Source organism: Neovison vison, chromosome 4, assembly GCF_020171115.1.
Source record: "Neovison vison isolate M4711 chromosome 4, ASM_NN_V1, whole genome shotgun sequence".
In the NCBI taxonomy this organism is placed as follows: domain Eukaryota; kingdom Metazoa; phylum Chordata; class Mammalia; order Carnivora; family Mustelidae; genus Neogale; species Neogale vison.
The window spans coordinates 146,640,104-146,663,930 of NC_058094.1; the positions used below are offsets into that span (position 1 = coordinate 146,640,104).

At 42.2% G+C, this 23,827-nt stretch overlaps 1 protein-coding gene across 4 annotated transcripts in view; it reads right to left on the minus strand.

Moving 5' to 3' along the window:
• Nucleotides 1–23,827, minus strand: part of MAGI2 (membrane associated guanylate kinase, WW and PDZ domain containing 2) — a 1,353,147-nt gene that overhangs the window by 148,537 nt on the left and 1,180,783 nt on the right. For all 4 annotated transcript variants that reach the window (XM_044245895.1, XM_044245894.1, XM_044245897.1 and 1 more), the window contains 3 exons: nucleotides 19,888–19,979; nucleotides 10,505–10,697; nucleotides 3,435–3,683 (listed from right to left, as the gene is read on the minus strand). In XM_044245895.1, coding sequence (XP_044101830.1) covers nucleotides 3,435–3,683; nucleotides 10,505–10,697; nucleotides 19,888–19,979 — 534 coding nt within the window. The remainder of the gene's footprint in view (nucleotides 1–3,434; nucleotides 3,684–10,504; nucleotides 10,698–19,887; nucleotides 19,980–23,827) is intronic.

Below are 23,827 nucleotides of genomic sequence, written 5' to 3' on the forward strand. Positions count from 1 at the left end.
AATAAATAAATAAATAATTTAAAAAAATTAAAAAACAAAACAAAACAAAAAAAAAAAACAAAACACTCAGGAAACTTGCTTATTCCCACTTTAAATCAGGAAGAATATTCTTGTACCTCAGACAGGGGCTTCTAAGTTCCATCTGCTACCAAGCAGTATTCGGCCTCCTGGGTTACTGGTTTGGAAGGAAGCAGTGTGTTCCTTAATTACATTAATGAATATAAAGGGAATTTCTTCTTAATTTTTTGGGAAATAATACTTTGAAAAAAAGACATGAGGCTTGGTAATGAGCCGGACTAAATGCCAGGTAGTTTATAAGCCAGGAACTCAACACCCCAATTCTCAACCGATCGACCGCCTGGCAGCCCTGGCAGAGTTTTCTCCTGGACCGAGGAAACTATGGGAAGTAACTTCTTGTGTCACCTTCGGGGTGGTGAAATTTACACGTGGGTTCTCCACCTCTCCTGTCTTCTCTGATACAGTCCATAGAGACATATTATTTGTAGGAGATTCTAAAAGGCACAGCTTCAGGTCTGAATTTTGATGTTTCCGGTGACTTTTCTCGTTTATTGGCTAGTGAATTCTGGGGAGACTTCCAGCCTGAAGCCTCAGCAAAGAAAGGCACACTCAGCTGCACTGGTATGTCTGCCACTGCTCTCGTCCCTCCCCACTGACCCAGGCTGCGGGGTGGGGGGGGGGGCGGCCAGTGGGGCAGACTGTGCTCCCAGAAGGTCAGCACGTGTATGGGGAGCTGGCCCCTCATCGGCTGCTCTGGGAGAGTGGGGGCTCTGACTCATGCCTGACGGAAGAGACTATCTGAGAAGCGGCAGCTGATGGAACAGAAAGGTAACGCTGGCCTGGACAGCCACGGTGACTTAGGGCTCACTCTGAACCAGAGCTCTTCTGAGCACTTCCCTGTACTCATTCATTTAACCTTCAGAGCAACCTCTCAACATAGATCCTAACCTTATCTTGTCTTTACAGCCAAGGAAACTGAGGCCCAAAGAAGTCATGTGACTTCCTTAAGGTCACACAGGTAGGAGACGATGAAGCCCGGCAGTGTGATTTTAGCTGGGTCACCTCTCAAAGGTGTAACAGTGCTCTTTAGGCCAACAAAGAGGCTCAGTAGCGATGAGAAGAACCACGATCACGTTCGTGGTCTTTGGGTTCAGGTAAGACATGAAGAGAAAAATGACCCAAGGCCCAGGAATGATTGTAACTCCCGAGTCCCTGATGGTATCATGCTCTCTAGTCTCACAGAATAAAGGACTTGCTATTCTGACGATGGATATGTGACATGAGGAGGGCTCTTTCCCTCACGAGGTACTTAGCCTTTCTCTTCAAAATTAGAGCTCAAAATTATAACAGAAGTTAAGTATGAAACAGCGTCAGGCCCAGAAAGCTTTTAGGTGCCTGCTGCAAATTATATATTGTAAACGCTACAGGCCATCAGTATAATAACTGCTCTTCCCACAGAGCATGGGGGCAACGGCATTTCGAACGCCTTAAATTGAAAAGAAATAAACATGTGAAAAAAGGAGGCAGGAAGCATCATGAATACATTTCCACTCTCCAGGGTGATGTAAAATAATACCATTTTGAAAATGACTAGAATTATTCTTTTGAGGTCACTCTAATGTCACTTGGTTGGAAGAAAAATTCACATTAATTGTAAGTAGCTGCACCTGTTGTTTTCCAGCTCTACTTACGCATGGATTTGATTTGCAATCGAAAAAGCATCTGTGGCTTCTCTATGTGATAAGTGCATTGTGCACACACACACACACACACACACATACCCAAACACACACAATTCTTTATGCATTTAGTAATAACACCATCACACTTCAAAGAAACCTGAGACCTTAAATACACGTTGAATGGTTTCCTTGTGGTGGTCTACTTGGAACAGGTCCAAGAGCTCTCTGAACATTTCCCCCAAGTATAAATGATGGGAACGCTGTTTATATAATTCATGAAAATCTGTAGTCTTATGTCCTTTCAATCTTGGTGAATGTATCACACTGGCAGAATCCTGCTTTTACCCTACGCTTTAAGATGGGATTTATTCCTTCATCTTATCATGCAGGGAAAGAGAAATGAAATTGTACTTTCAGATGCATGTACTTGCATTTCTGCACATACTCACTGAAGTTCAACACTTCCATAGTTTTCATTCTTGAGTTGGTCAAAGGTAACGTGAAATGGGGTCATTCTTTCCATTCAGTCCTGGTGGTGTTTTGAGAACATTAACTGTATCATAAAAAGTTCTTATTCATTCTCAATGATTTGGCTCCTTGAGTATTGTTTGACACCCCTCCCTTACCCCACATGCTAGAAATAATCACAGTTATAAGAATTTTAGGACTACCACATGACCTAATTATTTTTTGTCTCAATGCTCTCAATCTTGGTATTTCTATCCATAATATTATGGGCTAAATCACTTCAACATGGCAAACGAGCAAGTTTTCCTATTGCCTTTACTGTCCTACCACCTGCTGGCAGCCAAGTAACTTCTGGAATATTGTTCCTGAAAGGAAAACCGCCAAGGAAGACTGAAGGTCTACAAGATGACCAATTGCAAGAGAAACACAACCTCTGATGATACCTGTTGTACAGGCTCACAGATTTGGAGGAGCCCTTGGTGAAGTCACGTACAACCCCTCATCCACTACTACCAGCCTAGGACAAGGTTCCAGGATGTTGGCACCCCGAGGACAGTTTTCATGACCTCCTGATGCTATCTCAGGCTTCCACTCTTGCTCTCTTCCCCCCATTTCATTTTGTACAAGAACGGACTTAAAAAGCATAGGTATATATAATACTTATAAATATAAATAATATAAATAGTATAAAGACTTAAAAATATATGTACTTATAATATAAGTTCCTTCCATGGTTCCCATGGACTTAGACTATAGTCCAGATTTCCTCCCGTGGGCATGTGAAGCCCCATGCAGCCTGGCTCCTGCCTAGTCCTCTTAGTCTCATGTCGCTCTCACGTCCGTTCTGTCATCGCCCCACTGGGCTTCTGTAGAGCTCTTGAACACTGAGCTCCTTCCTCGACTGCTCTCCCCCCAGATCCTTTGCATATCTGGTTTCGTTCTATCAAGTGGGAAGGAGCTTCTCTTGCACCAATACTCTCACACTACTCAGTTTTATTTTCTTCCCACTATAATAGGAACAAAGAGTTTTTATGGGGGTTGTGAGGTCAGGGGGACATAAGATGTGAACTTGCATTCTTTCTGAACTGAAGGTTCAGCAATGTTTGCTAATCTTATATTAAATTATATTATTTTTGCCCACAGCCTGTAAGCTCCTGGCTCCCCAAGGTGCCTACAATGGTCTTCTGATCTGCATGTCCAGTATCCCTACCAAGAACAGATGAGCCCAAGGCCCCTTATTCAAAGGCAAGCGAAGCTATCACTTACTGATAGTGGATCCGGACTCAGGTCTGTTCAGGGAGCTGATGATGACAAAGCCGAAGCCTTCGTTCTCCTTGCGATGAATGACCACATCGCTGGTCTGCAGACTGTGGGAGGCGAAGCCTTCAGGTGGAGAGGCATTGCTACTGGGGGCAGCGTGGTTGCTGTTGGTGTAGGTGGCGTAGTCACTGCGTGGAGAGCTGTGGTGGGTTGACACAGAGCCTGGACTCCTCCCGTTCTCTGGGCAGGGCTCCCCTGCAAGACACAGCGTGCCCAGGCACTTGGTTATGTAACAAGGGTCTTGATGAGTGCCCCTGTGTACTAGGTGCAGTTCTAGACATTAGCATCATGACAAGACTGGCTGACTGGCTTCTAGTCCCCACGAGTGCAGAGTATTTGCAGGGCTACAAACATAGCTACAGAGCACCCAGGTCTAAAGCCTATTCCATTCTTCACGGCAAACATAGCTAAACCCTCATCGGCTTCCTCTGTGCTGCTACTAGTTTATATTTTCCTCTTGTTAAATCTGCAACACTCCACCCTCCACCCTGCCACCCAGGACAACACCTGGTTTTATTTATTTTTTTTATTTTATTTTATTTTTTTTTTAACTCAACTTTTTTTTTTTTTATGAAGACAAACTAAATGAGATAAAAGAAAGCCAGAATAACAAAGAACTAATAATTTTTCCTTTTAACACTTTTTTTGCAACAAGCACATTATAATGTTTTCATATTGGGTTTCAAAAACACAGAACATTTACTTTAGGCTCTTTCATTGTCTTCACATACGAGATAGAAAACAATATTTACCTGGCAGAGAAAATACCACTACCATGAGATAGAAAACTACAAAGTCAGAGGAAAGCCCAAGTTTAATTTCAAATTTGAGAATTTAGTTCTCATGAACTTTGTTCCTTCCTTCTTTCACTCTTTCTTTCCTTCCCTGAAGCAATTGAATGCTTCTTCGATGCTAAAAATTGCTGTTTGCTAAAAATTGGGCAGCCAATAGTAAACAATATGGCTTCAACTCTAAAAGATCTCATGGAAACACCTGGTTTTAGATATTGAGCTTTTTTTTTTTTTTTAAGATGTATTTATTCATTTGAGAGAGAGAGAGAGAGAGAGAGAGAGAGAGAGGTGGGGGAGGGGCAGAGAGAGAGGGAGAGAGAGAGGGGAAGCAGATTCCCCACTGAGTGTGGAGCCCCACACGAGCCTCCATCTCACCATCTGACCCCGAGATCACGGCCTGAACCAAAACCAAGAGTCAGACGCTAACCTGAGCGAGCCACCCAGGAACCCCTAGATACTGAGCTTCTTAGTTTCATAATAATAACTGATTAAAGATTACAAAACAGGAGGGCAGTATCTTAAACTGCATTGTGCACAGGATTACTTAAAGAACTTGTGAAGACTGTATCTTCAGGGTTCATGAGTGGAAAGTGTTTTTTTTTTTTTTTTAAAGATTTTATTTATTTGGCAGAGATCACAAGTAGGCAGAGAGGCAGGCAGAGAGAGAGGGGGAAGCAGGCTCCCCGCTGAGTAGAGAGCCCCATGGGGGGCTCGATCTCAGGACCCCGGGATCATGACCTGAGCAGAAGCTTTAACCCACTGAGCCACCCAGGTGCCCCTGGAAAGTGTTTTTAGTAGATTTAGGAAGACTGGGCACAGGAGAGAGAAACCCAGTAAGAGTTCTAGGCCACCACTGAGCAATGCTGCTGGAGAGGTATGGTTAGTGGGGCTAACAGCCCAGGATGTCCATGTAAAGGGACCCATCATAATCACAGTTTTACTTAATTTTGTGATACTCTGTTAGTCTAGAGGCATTCATTCACTCCATGTAGGTGGAAAACATCTTTCTTAAAGGATCCTTCTTTTATTCACTTACTCTAGGATTAAATCTAACAATGATGTCAGGCCAAGGGGACGATGAGTTTTGAATTTCTGAATGAGGTGTGGGTGGCATTGCTCATTTTTATGCTGTATTATTTCAAAATATTCTCTATTATTAGCCAGATAAACCAAACCAATACTTCCATGAGAAAACAAACTTATTTACAGGAAAAAATGATAAAAAGCTGGCAGCCAAGAGAAGCTGCTTTTTAAAAATGAAAGTTCACCTGTTATTGATAAAGAATTTTGTCATTTTAACTTAATACTTAGGTTTTGGTATTCTGATTAAAAGAACTGAAGCAGGCACCTAAAATACTGTAACTAGAAATAGGACTGTTTCATCTCATCTTACAGTTTGATTAGTTTGCTCAAAAGATGTTTCTGTAACAGAGAAATAGTGTGAAGGAAAGTAACCACAAATAATGACTCTTTTTTGGGTCTCTAGATATGGCCTCCCATTTAGAGCTCTGGTAGGTGTCTCCTATGGCAAGTTAAAAATAATTAGTAAAAGTCCCAGCGAAGGCTCTTAACTTGATAAACTGCAATTCCATTCTGAAATGAAAAATCATTTCATTTCAAAAATCAAAAATCATTTCAAAAATCAGGGAGAAAGAACACAGACTACAAGAGAATTTTTGTTCCACTGATATGTAGAGAAAAAGGAAGGGCATTTATTCATACACTCAGATTAAAAAATAGTCTTACAAAAATGTATTCATTTCTTGTTTGTAATAGCAGAATAAGATCCAGGCTGCTGCTTATTATCATTTGATAAATTTGAATTTTTTTGTAAGATTTAATTAATCAGGTTTTAATTAAAGAAGACAAATAGATGCTTTTCATCTGTAAGAAATGTACTGAGGTGAGAAAAGAACAAAATGCCAATGTCAAAGCCTTTCCCTCTTTTCTACCAGAATTTAAAACTACTTGTAAAATGTCCCCTCCCCACTAGAAAATATTCAAAGACAAGCTGTTACGGTCTTGGGGAAGGACATGTCCTTTATCAGTCCTTGTGCGAGTTGGAAGTAAACTGATTAGAGATAGTCGGGAGGAAGAAAAACAAACAATTATTAGGCTGCAACATTAAATTGAAAATCTTCCTGAGTTATTAGACCAAATCAGTAACTAAATGTCATAGGCAGTGACAAGAGAGATCTCATTTTCTGGCTGTCGTATTTTAGGCGGTTGAGGGCTGGGCCTGTCAATAAAGTGGCAACAAAGGAAACTGATCTGTCTTTGCAGTAAGTGTCTGGGAGCCTCCCTCAGGTTCTAGAGGCTTCCCCAAATGAACGTCACTGACTATTCAACGTGAATGGTGGCTGGGGAAGGCGAAGAGTGCAAAACAGTAAAAAGAATACCGTTCTATTGCTTTTGGACTTTGCTTTCCACCTCTAGAACAACGTTCTTCATCTTTTTAAATTTTTTAAATTTCATTTAAGTTTTTCAGTGTTCCAAGTCATTGTTTATGCACCATACCCAGTGCTCCATGCAATCGGTGCCCACCTTAGTCCTCACCACCGGACTCACCCAATGCCCCCATCCTCTCCCTTCCAGAACCCTCAGTTTGTTTCTCAGAGCACACAGTCTATCATGGTTCGTCTCCCCCCTCAATTTCCCCCAATTCACTTTTCCTTTCCTTCTCCTAATAAGGCAGTGGGTCTTGCCAGCCCAGGCTGGGGTGTCCACATGCACTGTACAACCCCATGGGGCCTGACGGAACAGGGGGCAGCCCACAGGCTGGGTCCCCACCAGCGAGGGGCTGACCTGCCTGCGAAGCATCTGAGTGGGTGTACTCCTGGTCTGGACTCCTCAACGCAGACAACTTATTTAAACGGGTGACATGCTCAGACAAAGAAGAAGGAACATGTTTGGAATCAACAAAAAGTCTAGTAACCAGGACTGGGGGATCCAGGGGCACCTTTCAGCCAGCTGCCAAGAAAGCCTTCTCTTTCTCGGCATTAAGCTGAGAATTAGACTCTCCCTTAGATATGAGAGAAGAGTACTGATGGATAGCTTTCAGACGGACTCTAACGTGTTTTGATTAAGTCATAAAATGTTCTTTCACATCAATTCTAGATTGACACATGAGGAAATTCCTCAGAGACACTCTTCTCTCAGACGAATAGTGTGTATTCAAAATAATATGTCGTTAGGTTGAACGTCTCAAAGCTGAGCTACTAAATATATAAATATTTATACTTCAGTATAATAATTAAAGCCACTCTTCTACTATCCTTGGGGAAAAAAATAGCTAAACACTGGAGCTGGTGGCGTGGGTAAAACATCTCTCAAAACTAGTTTATTTTTTAAATTAAAAAAAGGTTTTTTTAAAGACTTTTCATTTATTTTTTGGGAGAGAGAGTGAGTGTGTGTGTGTGAGAGAGTAATCGTGGGGAGAGAGGGAAAGGAAGAGGGAGAAGCAGACTCCTTGCTGAGCAGGGACCCCGACGCAGTGCTCCATCCCAGAATCTTGGGTTCATGACCTGAGCCAAAGGCAGATGCTTAACTGACTGAGCTACCCAGGCGCCCCTCAAAACTAGTTTAAAGTGCAAGACCTGTGCTATAATTATCTCGTAAATAAAATTAAATGTATTATGGGATGTTTCCTTCCTTTACTCCACAATTTCTCCTTTTTGAGGATCTAGCTTGTCATTGCCTCATTGAAAACCTCGCCTTTCTAGCCTTAGCGTGCACACTTTTAAAATGTTTTAATATTTGCAGAAGCTTCTGCGTTACTTTAGTTTTTGCCCGAGGTAACTAACTAGGCATTATCTCTCCTAATCCATGTGTTTTTCTCTCTTTTTCTCTTGAGCGTTGGAAGCCAGTGCCTAGTGCCTTCTGAGGAGGGACAGGACATTTGCACAAGCTGAGGCAAGCATAAGGCTGAAGGCTTTAACCTCTGTGAGCGCCGCCCCCCTTCTTCCCAGCTCCTGATACCACTGCTCTGTGTAAGAAGGTGGCAACTTTGTCCCTCTTCTCACATATCTTCTGTCTCTTCACAAGCTGACTGCTCACTTCCTTCAGCTTTGAACCATCTCATTGTAAGTCAGGCTCACACCTCCCACTGCCACTGCCTTTGCTTGGGAAAGCATAATAATAATGATAACAGTCCTTGAAAAGGCCTCTTCACTGTCATATCCATGTGTTTCTCTTGGAGAAACAGCAGCGAAGAAGAAAAGCTGTCTTCCTATGCCTTTAAAAAATCTGTTCCATCCTATTTCTAGGCATTTACTTTACTATCAAAGTATCCTTTCCTGAACTTAATCATTTTCTATACTGATGATGCTTTCAAGGAAGAGTAAACTGAATTAACTTGGAAACACTCCTGGTGTGAACGAGCAGTCTGCACCCGAACGTTTTCAAAAATTAAATGCACTTGAAATGCACTCGAAAACCTAAATGAGTAAAGTTGGTAAGAACTGCAGCAAAGAGCATCTTCACAAAAGTCACATGATCCACAAATTGCAAGAATACATTTTTGCAGCTTTTGGCATGCACTCCAATAGTGTGGGTTGATTAAAACAAAATTTAATTGGCAATAATCAGCTGGTGGCAAGGGGAGCGTGAAATTATGTTGGTGCACTTGGTTTTGCACCTTGCAGTATATTTCCTTGTAAATCGGGTATCTTTTTAATTTATCTGTGGGTTACAGAACATATAGCACGGCAAACTTTTTATTAAAAATCACTCTTAGGGAGAGAGACTGTTAAATGTTAACCAAGCAAACACTGTCTTCCTCCTGGCATCTTGCCCAAGGATAAGGCATGATTCAAGGTGTTTTACTTCTTTGGGTCAAGTGGTATGTCATGAATTTCTGAAGATGAATGGCACTTCTTAGCAAAACCTCCACATGATACAAGATATATAGCAGTCTGTACTGGTGAGGGCTGACAATTCTTCTGACTTGCCCTTTTAAACGATTGCCCTTGATCAAAGTCTAGTTTCTAGAAGACTCGATTAGAAAAGGGTCTTTAGTTCAATTAGTAAGTCTTATCTTCCCTAGTCACTCACAGCCTGTGATTAGCCAGTGGCATCCAACCCCCCACTATTTTTTTTTTTTTTAAGTTCAGATGCCTTATAATAATAACACAGGGAAGACTACTTGGGTTAGGATGATCTCCTGTCTTTGAATTCCTTGGGGGTGGGATGGATGGGGGCCTGAAGGTGGGATAAAGCCAGAAGCACAGGTGGTGGCGGGGGCGGGGGTGGGGGGCAGTGCGGTGGCAAGAGCCTCTGCATTATCACTGATTTTCACTGCAGACTCCTGGGTGAGCTACCCAACCTCTGGGCCTTGGTTTCCTTTTCTGTAACACATGGGAGCTCCTGCAGCTGAAGTCCATCCTAATCTGTATGAGGAGACCCAGGGGGCTGAGCAGAGAGGCCAGCGGCCATGAGAGCGGTAGGTAATTCACAGGGCAAAGCTCTGGCAGCTGGGGACCCTACTGCCTATGTTACAGAGTGCTTAGATTACGAAAAATGGTTGATTTTTGTAACAGACATATTCATAGAAATATAAACCGTTTCAGGGGATTGAGATGGTGGAGAGAGATAAACTAAATCATATTAGGACTGTGAAGACTGATTTAAAAGTGAAGTCTTTGGTGGATTCTTTCACGATGCTGGGAAATGGCTGTAAAGGGAATAATTACTTCTAATTTACCGGTTCCATAAGCTTGGAGTTAAATGAATTGTGTTTTCTCAGAGTGACATACAGCTGTATTTTTGTCATAGTTTTATTGTTACCTTTTATCAGGCTCTACTTTGGAGGCTAATTTTCTATCCTAGTTGCCTTGTTATGGTATCAAAATGCCGTGGTTCTTGGTTTGTAAACACAATGAGGAACACTTTCCAAAGCTGTATTTTCCACTACCATAATGTTCCTCTTATAACTAGCATCCACCAAAGAGCAAAGAGCATACACATTTTAAATTAGCCCCAGGCTTTGCTAGAAAATTTTTAATGACCGAGCTGAAAAGGTAGGGCTGAGAGACTGCTTGGAATTATAGTGGGGTGAAAATCTGCCCTTTTGAAATCATGGTCACATGTGGAAGATCTAGGTTGACTTTTGTCCTTGTATAATATAGGAATTGGTTTAAAATTTTGTTCTCCCTGTCCTTAACCATGTCCCACAAAAGCATTTCACCACCTGACCCCCAAGTCTCCCTGCTGGCTTGAGCCACATACCTCCACATAGCACCTTCCTTCTCACAGTGAGGTTGACCTGCCCGTTTCGGGCTGCGTGGTGCATCAGGTCGATGACATAGCGGTGGGTCTTGCCAGCCACTGGAATCCCGTCGACATAGACAAGCTCGTCTCCTGGGTGTAGGCGGCCGTCTCTGTCGGCTGAACCCATGGCAATGACGGCGCCAATCAAAATCTAGAGAAACGTGAGAAGGAAAGGATATTTACATTTCAACTATTTTGGCTCACATATACATAATTTCTTTATGTAAATATAGTTATAGATAATATTGAAATTTCCTTATATATAAATCTAATTATACACAATAAGATCATATATATGTATGTACAACTTGGGGGAAGGTTTTATTTCCACATTCTACCCCTTACTCCAAACCTGAGCATGTACTTGAAAAATGAAAAATGAGGGACTTTTCCCACTCTTCCAGGCTGCTAACTCCTTTTAGAGAAATGAACGTTTTGAACTCGCTGCTGATGGCCACGAGGTCTGGGGGACACTTGCTTCCTGGCGCTCCAGTTATAACCCTTAAGAAAAATTCTAACCCCAAATGTTCTGATGTTATTGGCCATTGGGCATGTAACGAGCTGGGGATCGAATCTTGGCTCCACTTCTTATTTGTGTGGCCTTGGGCGAATCTTAACCTCTGTGAGCCTCAGTTTCTTCATCTGCAAAATGGGGAAATAAAGTAATGGGAGCTGCTTTATGGACTTATTGAAAGAACTGAGTGAAATAATGCATGTAAAGCATTTGACTTTGCTCATGGCACATAGTGAGAGCTCAAAAAATGTCAGGGGAAACGAGGGGCTATATATTATGAAACTGATAATGATTCACTTTTTTTTTTTTTTTTTTAACTTTGTTTTGCCTTGCAAGTCTGGAGGTAAGGAAAAAATAAAATAAAACAAAGTAAAACTCCCAGTTGGCTCTTCATGTCAGGTGACTTTATAAAAGCCTCAGTCAAACCTCCTCCTGATTTTTGCTCTATTCCTTCGAATATTTCCTTGGAGCACTATCCTTAGTGTAAAGGACATTCTCAGTTCTGCCTGTCCCCTGAAATGCTTCTGAAATGTTTAGGTGACTCTCATGCCAAGAAATGAGGAAGAACACATCTGGGAAATGTGTGTGTGTTAATTCTCTTAACCAGGGACTGTAAGGAAAGACATAACATGAGGCTTCCCACTTTCCATTAGAAACACTCAGATTAGTGTCCATTAATGAGGCTTTTTTTTCTTTCTCAGAAAAAAAACCAATGGCACTAAATATTTTAGTTATACTGCTTAACCTACAATTTTTCCAACACATGGGCAATGGCCATCCAATTTCTTTCACCAAGTGGCTTAGCTATAGAGCATCTGAAGTCAATTGTTACTCTTACCCTGATCATATTACAGAGACTATCCTCTAAGTTTTAAGTCTATATAAAAGGATCCCTTACTCACAGATGGATTTCGTTTGGGCACAATGATTTCCTTCAAATTCTGGATCTGTGGATCCCAGCTCATTTGCAGAGCTGCCCCCTCGTGATCGCAGGCTTATGTGTCTCAGGTGTGACAACAGACTGATTCTTATGTGGTCACACTGCTCGGCGTGGCCTGTCAACATGGCAACTTGATGTGAATGCCCAGGACTTCTCGGGTATATGCAGAATTAGAGGATGGAGAGTGCTCTGTTTTCCTGAAGACCTCATAGCCTAGGCCCACTGAACGGCTTTCTTTATCCACAGGAGTGACAATTCTTGATGACTACACTTACTTTGTCTCTATTCCTGGGGGTGGGCTGGGGTTCGATTTGCTTCCACACTGAATATCAGTGCTCTGAGGAGTGGTTCATTATTGCTATCACAAGGAAAACCTCCCATATCCTGCCTTAGATTAGCGGTACAGTGTGGTTCTTTCCAGGCAATGCTCCGCTTCCATTTCCTACAGGCCAGCGGCTGGGTCTGCTTCTGACAGTCTCCGTTTCTCTTATTGTCATGCCAACCTGAATTTATGAGCTTCTTTCTAAAGATGTTCCAATCTCTTCTTCAAAAGACTGAACCCGCTAAGGAGCCCTTCAAAGATTTGCTAAGTGCTTTGTGCGAAAGCCAGTTAAAATGAATGTTTATGTTTCTCCACTGCCCCATGAAAAGCTGCATTTAGCTGGGTTAGTCCCCCAAAATGCTTCAACCTTTGGACTTCCTAGGTGCTTTAGTGAGAGAGTTTATAGCTAGTTACAGAGAAGAAAATGGCTTGTGAGCTTCTTCACCGGTTAATTATCAACTTGAAGCTATATTTCTAACTCTCACTGAGAAGAGTGAACCAAAATATAGGTCACATTTGAGAACGGTATGGATGCAATTTGGCCCTCTGCAAAAACAAAATTTCACTAAGGAAAAAAACCCAAAAAAACAAAACACCACCGGCTTCCCCCCCTCCCCGTCCCTGGCCCCAAATTTCACTTTCGAAAATTCCCATTCCTCCCTTGCTGTAAGCAGGCAGCAAAAATATGCAGATGCTCTTGAAGTTATCGTCTTTGTCACTAGGTGATACTAGTTCTAGTACCACCTAAACTAGTTTCACTCAGTAAAAGAAAAATCCCAGTAAAACATCTGCTTTTCTGCTGCATTGCTGTGATAGGAGTACTAATTAATTTATCTATTCAGCAAATATTAATTGAACCCATGGGTACTTTTGGGTGTTAGAAATTCACCCGTGAACAAGAGATACAGATCCCTGCCCTTAGAAAACTCCTAGTCTAGTGGTCAGACAATAATGAGTGTAGTCAGTTCTGTTGTATGCTAGCAGGCATGCACCACGGAAAAAAGGGAGCAAGGCGGGGTGGCGGGTGGGGGTCAGTCACGTGACCCGAGGCGGTGAGAGAGCTGGTTAGAGGAGGCACTGCTGAGAAGCTGACATTTGAGCAAAGACTGAAGTTCCCCTGACACACTTTTTTTTTTTTTAAAGTGGAAGCTTTACTCTTTGAAATTCTGTTCATTTGATCAAATCTCATGTGCTTATTTCCAATAAGTGGTATAATCAGCAGAGTACCCCAGTATAACTTCTTATACAGTGTTACACAACTCCTGTATATATAGACATTATTATGTAACGACATTAATAATCCATCCTCTACCCTGTTTCAAACAGAAGTTAATATAACTATTAAATGCGATTGAACTAGCCCCGAGTGGTGGCCTGTGGTGGCCTGTAGCAGGCACCGAGCTGCGTGCCCAGCAACCGTATGTAGCACCGAGCAGTGCGTCCATGAGCCGGGCGCAGCAGCTGCATTTGCTGAATTCATCCGGAGCCGTGGCCTCCGCTGGGAAGAGGCTCACTGCGCATGCTCTCTTCAAGCTCTCACGCAGCTCTTCTGCCTTAGGCTTTGGCCATATTGCCCCTTCATGCGTTGTATTTCACTGTAGCTACAGAGCTAATTCTATGTATCTTCTCTTTTAAGGAACAACAACAACAACAACACCTTTTCCCCCTGCCTTTTAATTCGAGTATGCCCTGTATGCTCCAGTTATTCTATGAGTTTAGTTCCTGCCTGCCACGGTTCCTGCAGAGATGATGCAGAGATGAGAGGGTCCTTGGTTCCTTGTTGCAACTACTACTGCCTTTTCAATGCATATACATTCTCCTGTTGGCTTAAAGTATGGGGAACTTGCCTCAGGACATCTGATCCTTTAAGCCAGGAGTTCTAACGCTTTAGGGCACATGTGAACCACCTGGTGAGCTTATTAAAACACAGAGTTGGGAACTACCTGCTGGTAGAACTACTTGCCCCCCCCCCCAAGAGTGTGATACTGCTGGTCTGGGGTGAAACCCGAGAGTCCACATGTTTGACAAGCTCCTTGGAGAGGTGGGAAGCTTCCGTCTGTGGCCCTAGCACCCTCTGAGTAGCAAGTCCTGAGTATTCACACTCGGTCCAATGGCCACGGGATCTGTGGTTCTCACTGGCCACCTTCTAAGTCCCCTAAAGGACTCTCCCGATGGTGCCTGGCCTGAGCTCTCTGACCCATCACGCCTGTCACTTTGCAGGTCTGTTGGGAGACACTTTCCACCCCCCAATCCCTCCCATGTGCATGGTCTGGGCTCTCTGAGATGAGACTACATTTCCCTTCTGGTCTTGCTGACCCTGGGCTACACTGGCCACTGAGCCACATGCACCTCCGTCTAGATTCACTGGATTCTTAAGCCGGTGTAGACCCACTCATCAGTTTGCTCATTGCTCTTGGAGAAATTCTTTATCTTGTCCTTACTGCTTTGGCTTTGAAGGAAGAACCTTGTGGCCAAACAGCTAGAAAACGCCTGCTCCCTAAACTCCCGGAACAACGGATCCATGGCCTTAGCTTTTCAACTGCCTTCTCAGAAAAGGAAAGAATCAACAACTCCACAACTCTTTCTCATAGGCTGGGAAGGCACGGAACAAAACAGAGTATTTGCTATGAAATAATAGCAATTCACATTTAAGTGGCTGGTACCCCAGTCAGCCAGGGGAAAAAGCTAACAAAAAAAGGAAAACTAAAATCATATGTGCAGGCCTTTTAATTCCTTTAATTCTTTCAGGCTCTACCTAATGCAAGTCCAACCCTGTTAGGTCTGAGCTACAATAATTATGACCTGGGACAACTTAACAGGGTGGCAAGCCGATTTCAGGCTCTCGCCTTCTGAAACTTCTCTGCAAGTTTGCACAGACTCGCCGACCAAGAAATGTGTCTATCGTTACCTCCTCTTTCTATGAACAGTTTTTCTCCATTGCAGCATTTTCTAAATCTTTCTACCTTGATGCCTTCCCATCTCTTTTCAGCTCACAGCTGGAAATCCCATTTTTGTTCCTTTCTGGCAATTTTTCATTTCTTTCTATTTCTATTGTTATTTAACTGTGAAAAGTATTTCCTCTTGCAGGAAAAATGCCCATATGCTTTGTTGGAGCTGGAGTCCCGCTGTTCATTATTTGCCGAAAGCTATGTTGTCATGTTTAAAGCGCACCCTGAGATATCAGTACCATTTCGTATATATGGAGGCAGAAACCTGTTTGATGTAATTTATGAGACCTCCTGTGGATGGGGACCAAGTCGCCTCATGAGACTCTCTCTTTGTAGCACATCGGCAATTAAATGAGACCAGCACATTTTGTTTATATATTATCTCTGGATGGAGGAAAGCAGGAAGGAAAGGCTCATGGGAGGTCTTTCCAGTAGACTCATTCTTCCTGACATGGTCTTTCTGAGGTGCAGCGTTCTGGTCTTCAAGGCATTACTTTCTGCCTTTGCTTGCTTTAGGAAGATTTAGGCTTCTGCTTAAATGGCTTAAGTGTCCAAATTGTAACTAGCAGACTGTGTGTGTCTTAAATCATTCAAATGATAGAACAGAATAAATCTAAATAAACACAACGGGTATAACCAACAACCCATATAATCTGTAGAGGCTTATCAGAGATACTGGATGCCTGCCCTCTGTAGGGGAGAAGGGCCTCCAGCGTCAAAGCCAGTATTCAGAAGGGCTGGGAATCTGGGGGTCTGTGCACTGACTAGGAGGCCAGGTGGTGACTATGACCGCATTCACACACCCGAGCTTCATTTTGAGCAATATGTGCTCCACTGGGGCCACAATATTACTGCTTGGATGACAAATTTCAACCTGTCCCCTCCCTTCTTGAGCCAGCTGAGACCACGTCTTCCCTGTGGACAGTCACACGGTCCCTCCTGCTCCTGGGGGAGGAGGGAGAGACTGGTGAAGACTGTATTTCCTGAATGTGGTTCTAGTTTACCCCCAAAGGGAAATGCAGATGCATCTGGGGGGAGAGGGGTTCCAGCAATGTAAGAATTTTCTATTTCAAAGACTGTATTGAAGTAAGCATCATGGGAAGAATTAGAACTTCACTTCTTTTTTATTTTTGTCATAGTTTAATTTTATTTGTCCTTATCATATAAGGGAAGGACCCTGATATTATGTTTAGGGGTTATAAAAATCCAGGATCTGGCCCTGGTTGAAGAGTCCTTTAGTACAAAATATTCATCTTTGAGTCCAGTTCTCTGGGATGGGAATCTCAAAGACAGGAGACTAAAGGACTAATGCAGGTACGAGGGGTTCTTGGGAACTGTGGCCATGTTCATTTTAAAAGGGACCACCCCTTAGCTCTGGTCAGTTGCTATCAACGAGAAAGATAAGCCAAATGTTGCTAGATTTATTTTTCAAGAGAATATGTAAATCTGAATTTTAAACATGTGAAATTAATTGGTGTTGCACAATTTTAAAACACTGGGTTGAACAAACATATTATAGGGCTCCTAGGACACCATTCCTGATTCTAGGAGGAAGCCATTTAAATTCTACAGAGCCTGTAGCATCTAGAAGCCTCAGAAAAGTAAACTCTAGGTTATTACTTTTTTTTTTTTTTTTTCCCTGAGCGGTTCAGGTGACAGTTTGGGCTTGGTGAAGAGAATTCTCTTCAATTCCAGTTAGCAAATATCTAATGTGCCAGGCTCTGTGCTGGGCTTGGAAGATAGAAACACCGCCATAACACATTTCTTGCCTTCAAGGAGGTCGCAGTTTGGTAAGGGGGAAAAAGTATGTCAGTTAGTACATTCTGGAACAAATAGGAACCTCCTCCTTCTGGTGGAGACCGCTTAGGTTGGTAAGTTTGAAACATTATGGCATCATAATGGATTCTAATGAATTTACCTTTAAATGCCTTACAAGAGTCTCACTATCCACCATAGGGTGATGAAAATCACCTTACAGTGCCATCATTGCTTTCATGTAGTGTCTTTTAAACACATAGGTATACAATAAAGAATTGAGCCTGAGTGCAAAGAGTGGTCTGGCCTTTCCTGAAATGTATCCTCTAGACCATTGGAACAGGAGTATCTTCATTCACTGTGAGCCCCTTGTACCACACCTGAGTGTGCTAAGGAGGAGACTCCTGGAGGGTACCTGAGTACCTGACAGTTTATCTTAAAGGAGATGACTCAGGGTGGAACGGCCACACTCAGTCCTGAGGGGCGGAGCTCCCTGACCAGGTAAGAATGACAAGTCATATAATTAGAGGGTTGGGCCTTTGAACCTTGTGACATCACCCTGACCCTCTGGGAAGAGAGGGGCTGGAGACTGAGCTCAACCGCCTCAATGCCTCGGTCACTCATCTCACACAGATTGGGGTCTTTATTAAGACCCCAATAAAAACTCTGGATACCGATACTTGGGTGAGCATCCCTGGTTGGCATCGATGCTGGGAGGGATAACTTATCTCAGGATGATGGAAGCCTTCCAGACTTTGTCTTATGGGCCTATTCTTTTTTCTTTTTCTTTTGGTTGGTCCTAATTTGTACGCTTTCAGTGTAAAATTGTAATAGTAAGTACTGCACTTTCCTGAGTTCTAGTAGTTGTCCTAGTGAATTATCCAATCTGAAGGAGGCCTTGGGACCCCCAAATTTGCAGCTAGTGTCTGAAGTGAGGGATATTCACTTCACGGCAGTCTGGAGGACCATGACCTTAACTTCCTCTTTGGCAGATAACACACTAGTCATTTATGGGGGCACTGATGGAGCATAAGAAGGGAAAGATGAAGTCCCTGTTTAGGGGGAATTTTAAATGCCTCTGATCTAACAAAACTCAGAATCAGGTGGCAGATAGAGGGGAGCCAGTCTGTGAAAGGGTGCGAAATATAACTGAGATTTGTTCCTTCTCCTCGTGACATGAGATCTTTAATTTAGTCTCCAAAGTTATTTGTGCCTTATATTTTACCTTAGCACTCTTCCCTCCCAGAGCACTAGCTGGGAAATCCAGACAACTCTCCATGGTAAATGAACTTGCATGCTTCTGGTAGCTTGGGAATTAGTGATATTGTGGTTGAATGGATATTGAATTTTAGGCCCCCAAATTAGGAAGTAAGCTTTTTTTCCTGGAGTTTCCTCATCTTTGGAGTCTAAACTCAGCTTCTCAACATTTTTCCTAGTAAGGGATCTCATCAATCATCCGGTCCAGCTCCGCTCGAAGGGCCAAAAATCCTCTCTGGGGTTCCTATCAGGTTCTCATCAGTTCTGCTTGAATACTTCTCTCGGGAAGGAGTTTACTGTCTACCAAGGCAATCAACTTCACTTTTTTTCAGTCTTCATTTTTACAGATTCCTTTCATTTGTTAGATTAAGTTTTTTTCTCCTAAAGATTTCTGCTCATTTTTGGTTCTAGCTTTATTTTCTGGAACAGCTGACCAAAAAATGAGATGATGAGGATAAACCTGCTTTCAACACCTGATAGGATCCAGGCACGATACCAAAAGGTTTGCATATGCTATCTTGAATTCTTAAAGCTCTCTCGCTGAGAGAGAACCACTGTGTTCTTCATCTTAAAGGTGAGGAAACTGAGGTTTACAGCTTAAATCCCTTGCATGAGCTGGGATGGGGTTAAGGCACCTGAGCTGGAATGGGGTGTCATTTATTCAAACTTTCCATGGACCTGACTTAGTCACATTGGGTACCATTTAAGACACATCTTTTACAGTGAGTATTTTATAGTTGATATTTTGATACATGTTCACAAATCTAACTTTGCTGAGTTTTCTGTATATTATTTTATGCTTTGACTCTGGTGTATAATGAGGGGTGGGTGTGTGCATGCACACACAGGTTTAATTTTTCCAGAGCCCTTCCCAAAGTCTCAATATTGTGCCAACTGACGTTCGCTTTGTGAGCATCTTCTCATGGTAAACCCTTTGATTGGATCTGGCTGAGATTTTGCAGCATTAAGCTTGATTTTACTTCTGTTTATCCCCGTGTTCTCTCTCCCTCATACTTTTCACTGCAAATGTACATAAATTCTGCTGGTCCAAGTCACCCCTTGGCTTATATCTTCTTCTTCTTCTTTTTTTTAAGATTTTGTTTATTTATTCAGAGAGAGACACAGCGAGAGAAGGAACACAAGTGGGGGCAGGGGAAAGGGAGAATCAGGCTTCCCGCCAAGCAGGGAGCCTGATGTGGGGCTCAGTCCCAGGACCCCAGGATCATGACCTGAGCTGAAGGCAGACACTTAATGACTGAGCCACCCAGGCGCCCCTGGCTTGTATCTTCTGTCATACCATGTTTTTACTTTGAGTCACTGTCCAGAGTGACTAGGGGTCCTATACAATTAGGCAGTTGAACTATTCAAGAGGAATTCAATCCATTCTGAGAAAGAGTAATGTCTGCTCTTAATGTATGTACATTAATTTATGATGATATGTTGGCATGGAAACACCGACATGTTTTGAGAACTTAAACAGCAAGAAAAGAACACAAACCTCAAACTTTTTTTTTTTGAGCCCTGAGAGACTTTCTTTTGGGTTGAGAGTGAATAGTGAGAGCGGTCTATAGCCCACAATGTGGAAATAAAGAGGTTTCGACTTACAGGCTGCCCAGGCTCATCTCCCCCGAGGATTCTGAAGCCAAATCCAGACTCCATCCTGCGAAGGTGAACATCCAGCTCCTTATAATCTGGACCTGGCATAAAGGAGAGCCTATTGAGTAATGAATCCTGTCTTTTCCCCGCTCCCTGAGAAACCGAACACACCAATGATAAATTAATTTTGTGGATGTGATTAATGAGAGTGCTGTTAGAGTTGGTGGAGAGCAGAGAGGATTAAAAAAAAATAATAACAAAAAAGTTCCAAAATTAGGTAGTCTCTGGACTAACAGTGATCAAATAAGGGCATCACTAGGGTATCACCATAGGCAGAAATAGCATACAAATTTCCTGACTAAAAAAAACAAAACAAAACAAAAAAACCCCCAAAAAACCCACAATGTCTCTGTAATACCTTATTTTCCTGAAAGCATTCAGATTGCTCTCAAGAAGATTGGCTGTCACTTTGAGGATGTTTACTCTGACTAGAACTATTGTTGCAGAAGTATGAAAGAAAAGATGACATCCTGGAACTACCTGGTAGAGAACTGCCTAGGAATTTATAAATATCTCTTTATGTCTTCATGCATCCCATTTCGTGTATGTTGGGGGGGGCAGGAGGGAGATACAAATTTATGCCCAATGAATTTGTCTTTTTTAGAATTGTAAAAATTAGAAAAAAATAGAATTGGAACTTTTCTATATTGGGAGTTTGAGTGAAGTTTTTGTTTTCAGACTAACTCCTTTAGGTTTTTCATAACTTAGGGGTAGAAATTTGCCTGGCATAAATGAATGCTTACCTCCCTAAAACTTTTACAATGTGGAAGTCACTACTGAGCTTACTAGCGTATTTAAAATAAACTGGAAGAAGAATGCTTTCTTGCAGTTAGCTGAAAGAACAGAAATGTAGTTAAAAAATAAGCTGGGAGACTCCCGGATGCCAGTTTTTTCAATCCTAGAATAAATACATGAAAAGTCTAAGACCTCTTTTGACTTTTGAAGGTGAATGTGATTTTTGCTTACCCATTACCCTTGGACCTTTGAATCCTTCTTACAGGGGTAAAGTCTCCATCCTGACTCGTGCATACTTTCGTGGTCATTGTTGGGATGCCACTGAATGTTAGCAACTTTGGGAAATATTGATGAATGTCATCCTTTGCTTAAGAAGTATTTAGTGATCCTAAGCCTTCCTGGTTTAGAGGAGGCATTAGAATTTATAGAAGCAATATTAAATTGCTTACACAGGATGGTTTTGGAAATTGAGATGGGATTTCAGAGAATGATCCTCAGTGGGACAGGAAGATGCGTCTGAGCCATTTGGATACATAGTAGTAGTCCTACTTGGAGAGACTCAGTGAGTGTTGGGCAGATAAATCCTTCCCTGGCTCTACAGTAAATGGGCTGCTGAAGTGATCCGGTAAAGAAGGCACAATGACACTGAGTTCACCATGGAGCCCTCCAGTATGGGCTGTGCATTCCCAGTGATATACAGAAGACAACGCATTCATTTCTGAAATATAGGCATAAGCTGATGATGTGTTACTGTTCTCAAAAGACAAAATAAAACTAGTCAAGCACAAAAGTACACTTGCATATATGTATATAATGTGTAAGAATCCATAACCATTCATGGCCTTTCATGAGCGCATGCACATATAACCAAAGACCTTTCCATTCAATGACTAGTAGAGAACTCAGAGAAGACTAACCAACTGGATTTCCACATTCATTAGTCATTCTTTATAAATTGTATTACCATTCATATTTGAAAGATGAGAACTTGGAAGAATTCGGTTGGGTGGTAAAAGGAAGATGAAAACTTTGCCCTGTACTCTATGAGTCACAATTGGCTTTTGAACTCCGCTCCTTCCTGGGGTCTATAAAATCATGTACGAAATCACACATTGGGAGTGTGTGGTCCTTTGGGGCTCTGGAACTCCAGGAAGATACAACAGCCCTATAAAATCATAGCAATCACAGGTACTCCTCCTGGGGGAGGCAGAAAGGCAAGGGGAGATGGGAAGATGACAGATAATGCCCAAGCACTTACAAATCTATAGAAGTTGTTTATGATTCTACTGCTCACAGCAATCTCTTCTTAAGGTTACTTGAAGCTTAGAGGACTCTAGGCCATATATAAAATACATAGAGACCATAAAAAATACAAAGAGAGAATATATTTCTGACACTTAAAATGATAGCACGAGCATATGTATAACCAGAACTTTCCATCTACTCCTATAAATATTCTCATTTTTGCATCACTGGTGAGTAAGGCAAGTGGGAAACTGTTCTTCCAATGGCTTCAGCATCAATCCATATTACATGGGGGAACTCTAAAAGTTTACTTTGCAATCCATTTTATTTGCTAAATAAAACTTTGCCCTAACAGAATGCTGAAATTATGAGAATCTCAGTAACAGAATTTTGAAATGTGCCAAAGTAAAAAGGGGTTTGTCTTGTGTCAGAAAATGCTGCAATTCCCGAGAAATTGGAAAGCATTTCCTTAATGAATGACTCAGGACTCTCATTTTTAATAGAAAGAATACAGAACTTGGTTGGTTAATTTTATTTAACTTTGAGGAAAAGATGTGAGTGGGGCATTTGTCCTCATCCCCCTGTTCATTTTGTGCAGTTCAGTGACATTACGATCTCCTGGCAATGGTCTGGCCACTCTGATTTCAAATGCAGGGTGATGGGTGCCAACCATGCCATATTCACCCTCCATTCTTCTAGGCAGAGATGGCTAGCTACGTGGTACATGAACAAGTTGAGAGAGGCAAAGAGAGAACTATTAGAGAAGGATGCTAGCAGCACACATGACTTTTAAAAATTTCCTTGATAATTTTGAACAGAGACTCAGAGGCTTTAGGGCATGGAAACTTTAGAGACATAGTCAACTGGAAAAAAATTTAAATGATAGATTGTGCCTTAAGGCAGTAGTACTTTTCTTTCTTTCTTTTTTTAGGGAAAATAAGAACTTTCAGAAGAATGATTTTTCTTTGGTTTCTCCCCCTACCTTCCCCAAACTTTTGAGTTGTTTTAAAAAGTAACTAAAATTGGGATGCCTGGGTGGCTCAGTTGGTTAAGCATCTGCATTCTGCTCAGGTCATGATCCCAGAATCCTGGGATCAAGTCCTGCATCAGGCTCCCTGCTCAGGGGAGAGTCTGCTTCTCCCTCTGCCTGCCACTCCCCCTGCTTGTGCTCTCTCTGTGTTTCTCTCTCTGTCAAATAAATAAAATCTTTTTAAAAAATGACCAAAATTATATGAACAAAGCTGAGACATATTACTCCCCGCTTTGTTAGCTCTCATAAGATTATGATGTTTCTGATACTTTCCTTTAGCTGCTCTTCTGGCTTCATGACACATTTGTTTTTCTTTCTATTTTTCTTAAAGATTTTATTTATTTGAGAGGAAGAGAGAGAGAGAGAGAGAGAGCGAGCACAAGCTGGGGGTTGGGGGAGGGGCAGATTCCCCACTGAGCAGGGAGTCTGACCCGTGAGGCTCAATCCCAAGACCCTGAGATCATGACCCAAACTGAAGTCAGACACTTAACCCACTGAGCCACCCAGAAGCCCTGACTGATGATACATGGAAAATTACCAGATCATACTTTGTCTTTTCCTCCATTAATGCACAAACACAGAGCAAAGAAATCTAAGGGCCAGCTCTTCACCACACTGTGACAGAATTTAACAATCACCACCTCTCTCTCCTGTTGACTCGCTAACCATGCACCTGGAAGGTTGTTTGATGAAGGAGTCTGGTGAACACGAGTGGAACCTGAATCACTTTGGACATCACCCAACTGGGCCCCCACCGACATCCTTTTTTGTTGTTGTCGTTTTCTGCATTCTTGTTTATTCTCTTTCCACATTCTTTGTTTACCTTCTTTTCCCTCAACGTTTTTCAGAGAACTGTCAGGGATATTCTCAGGCATTGCT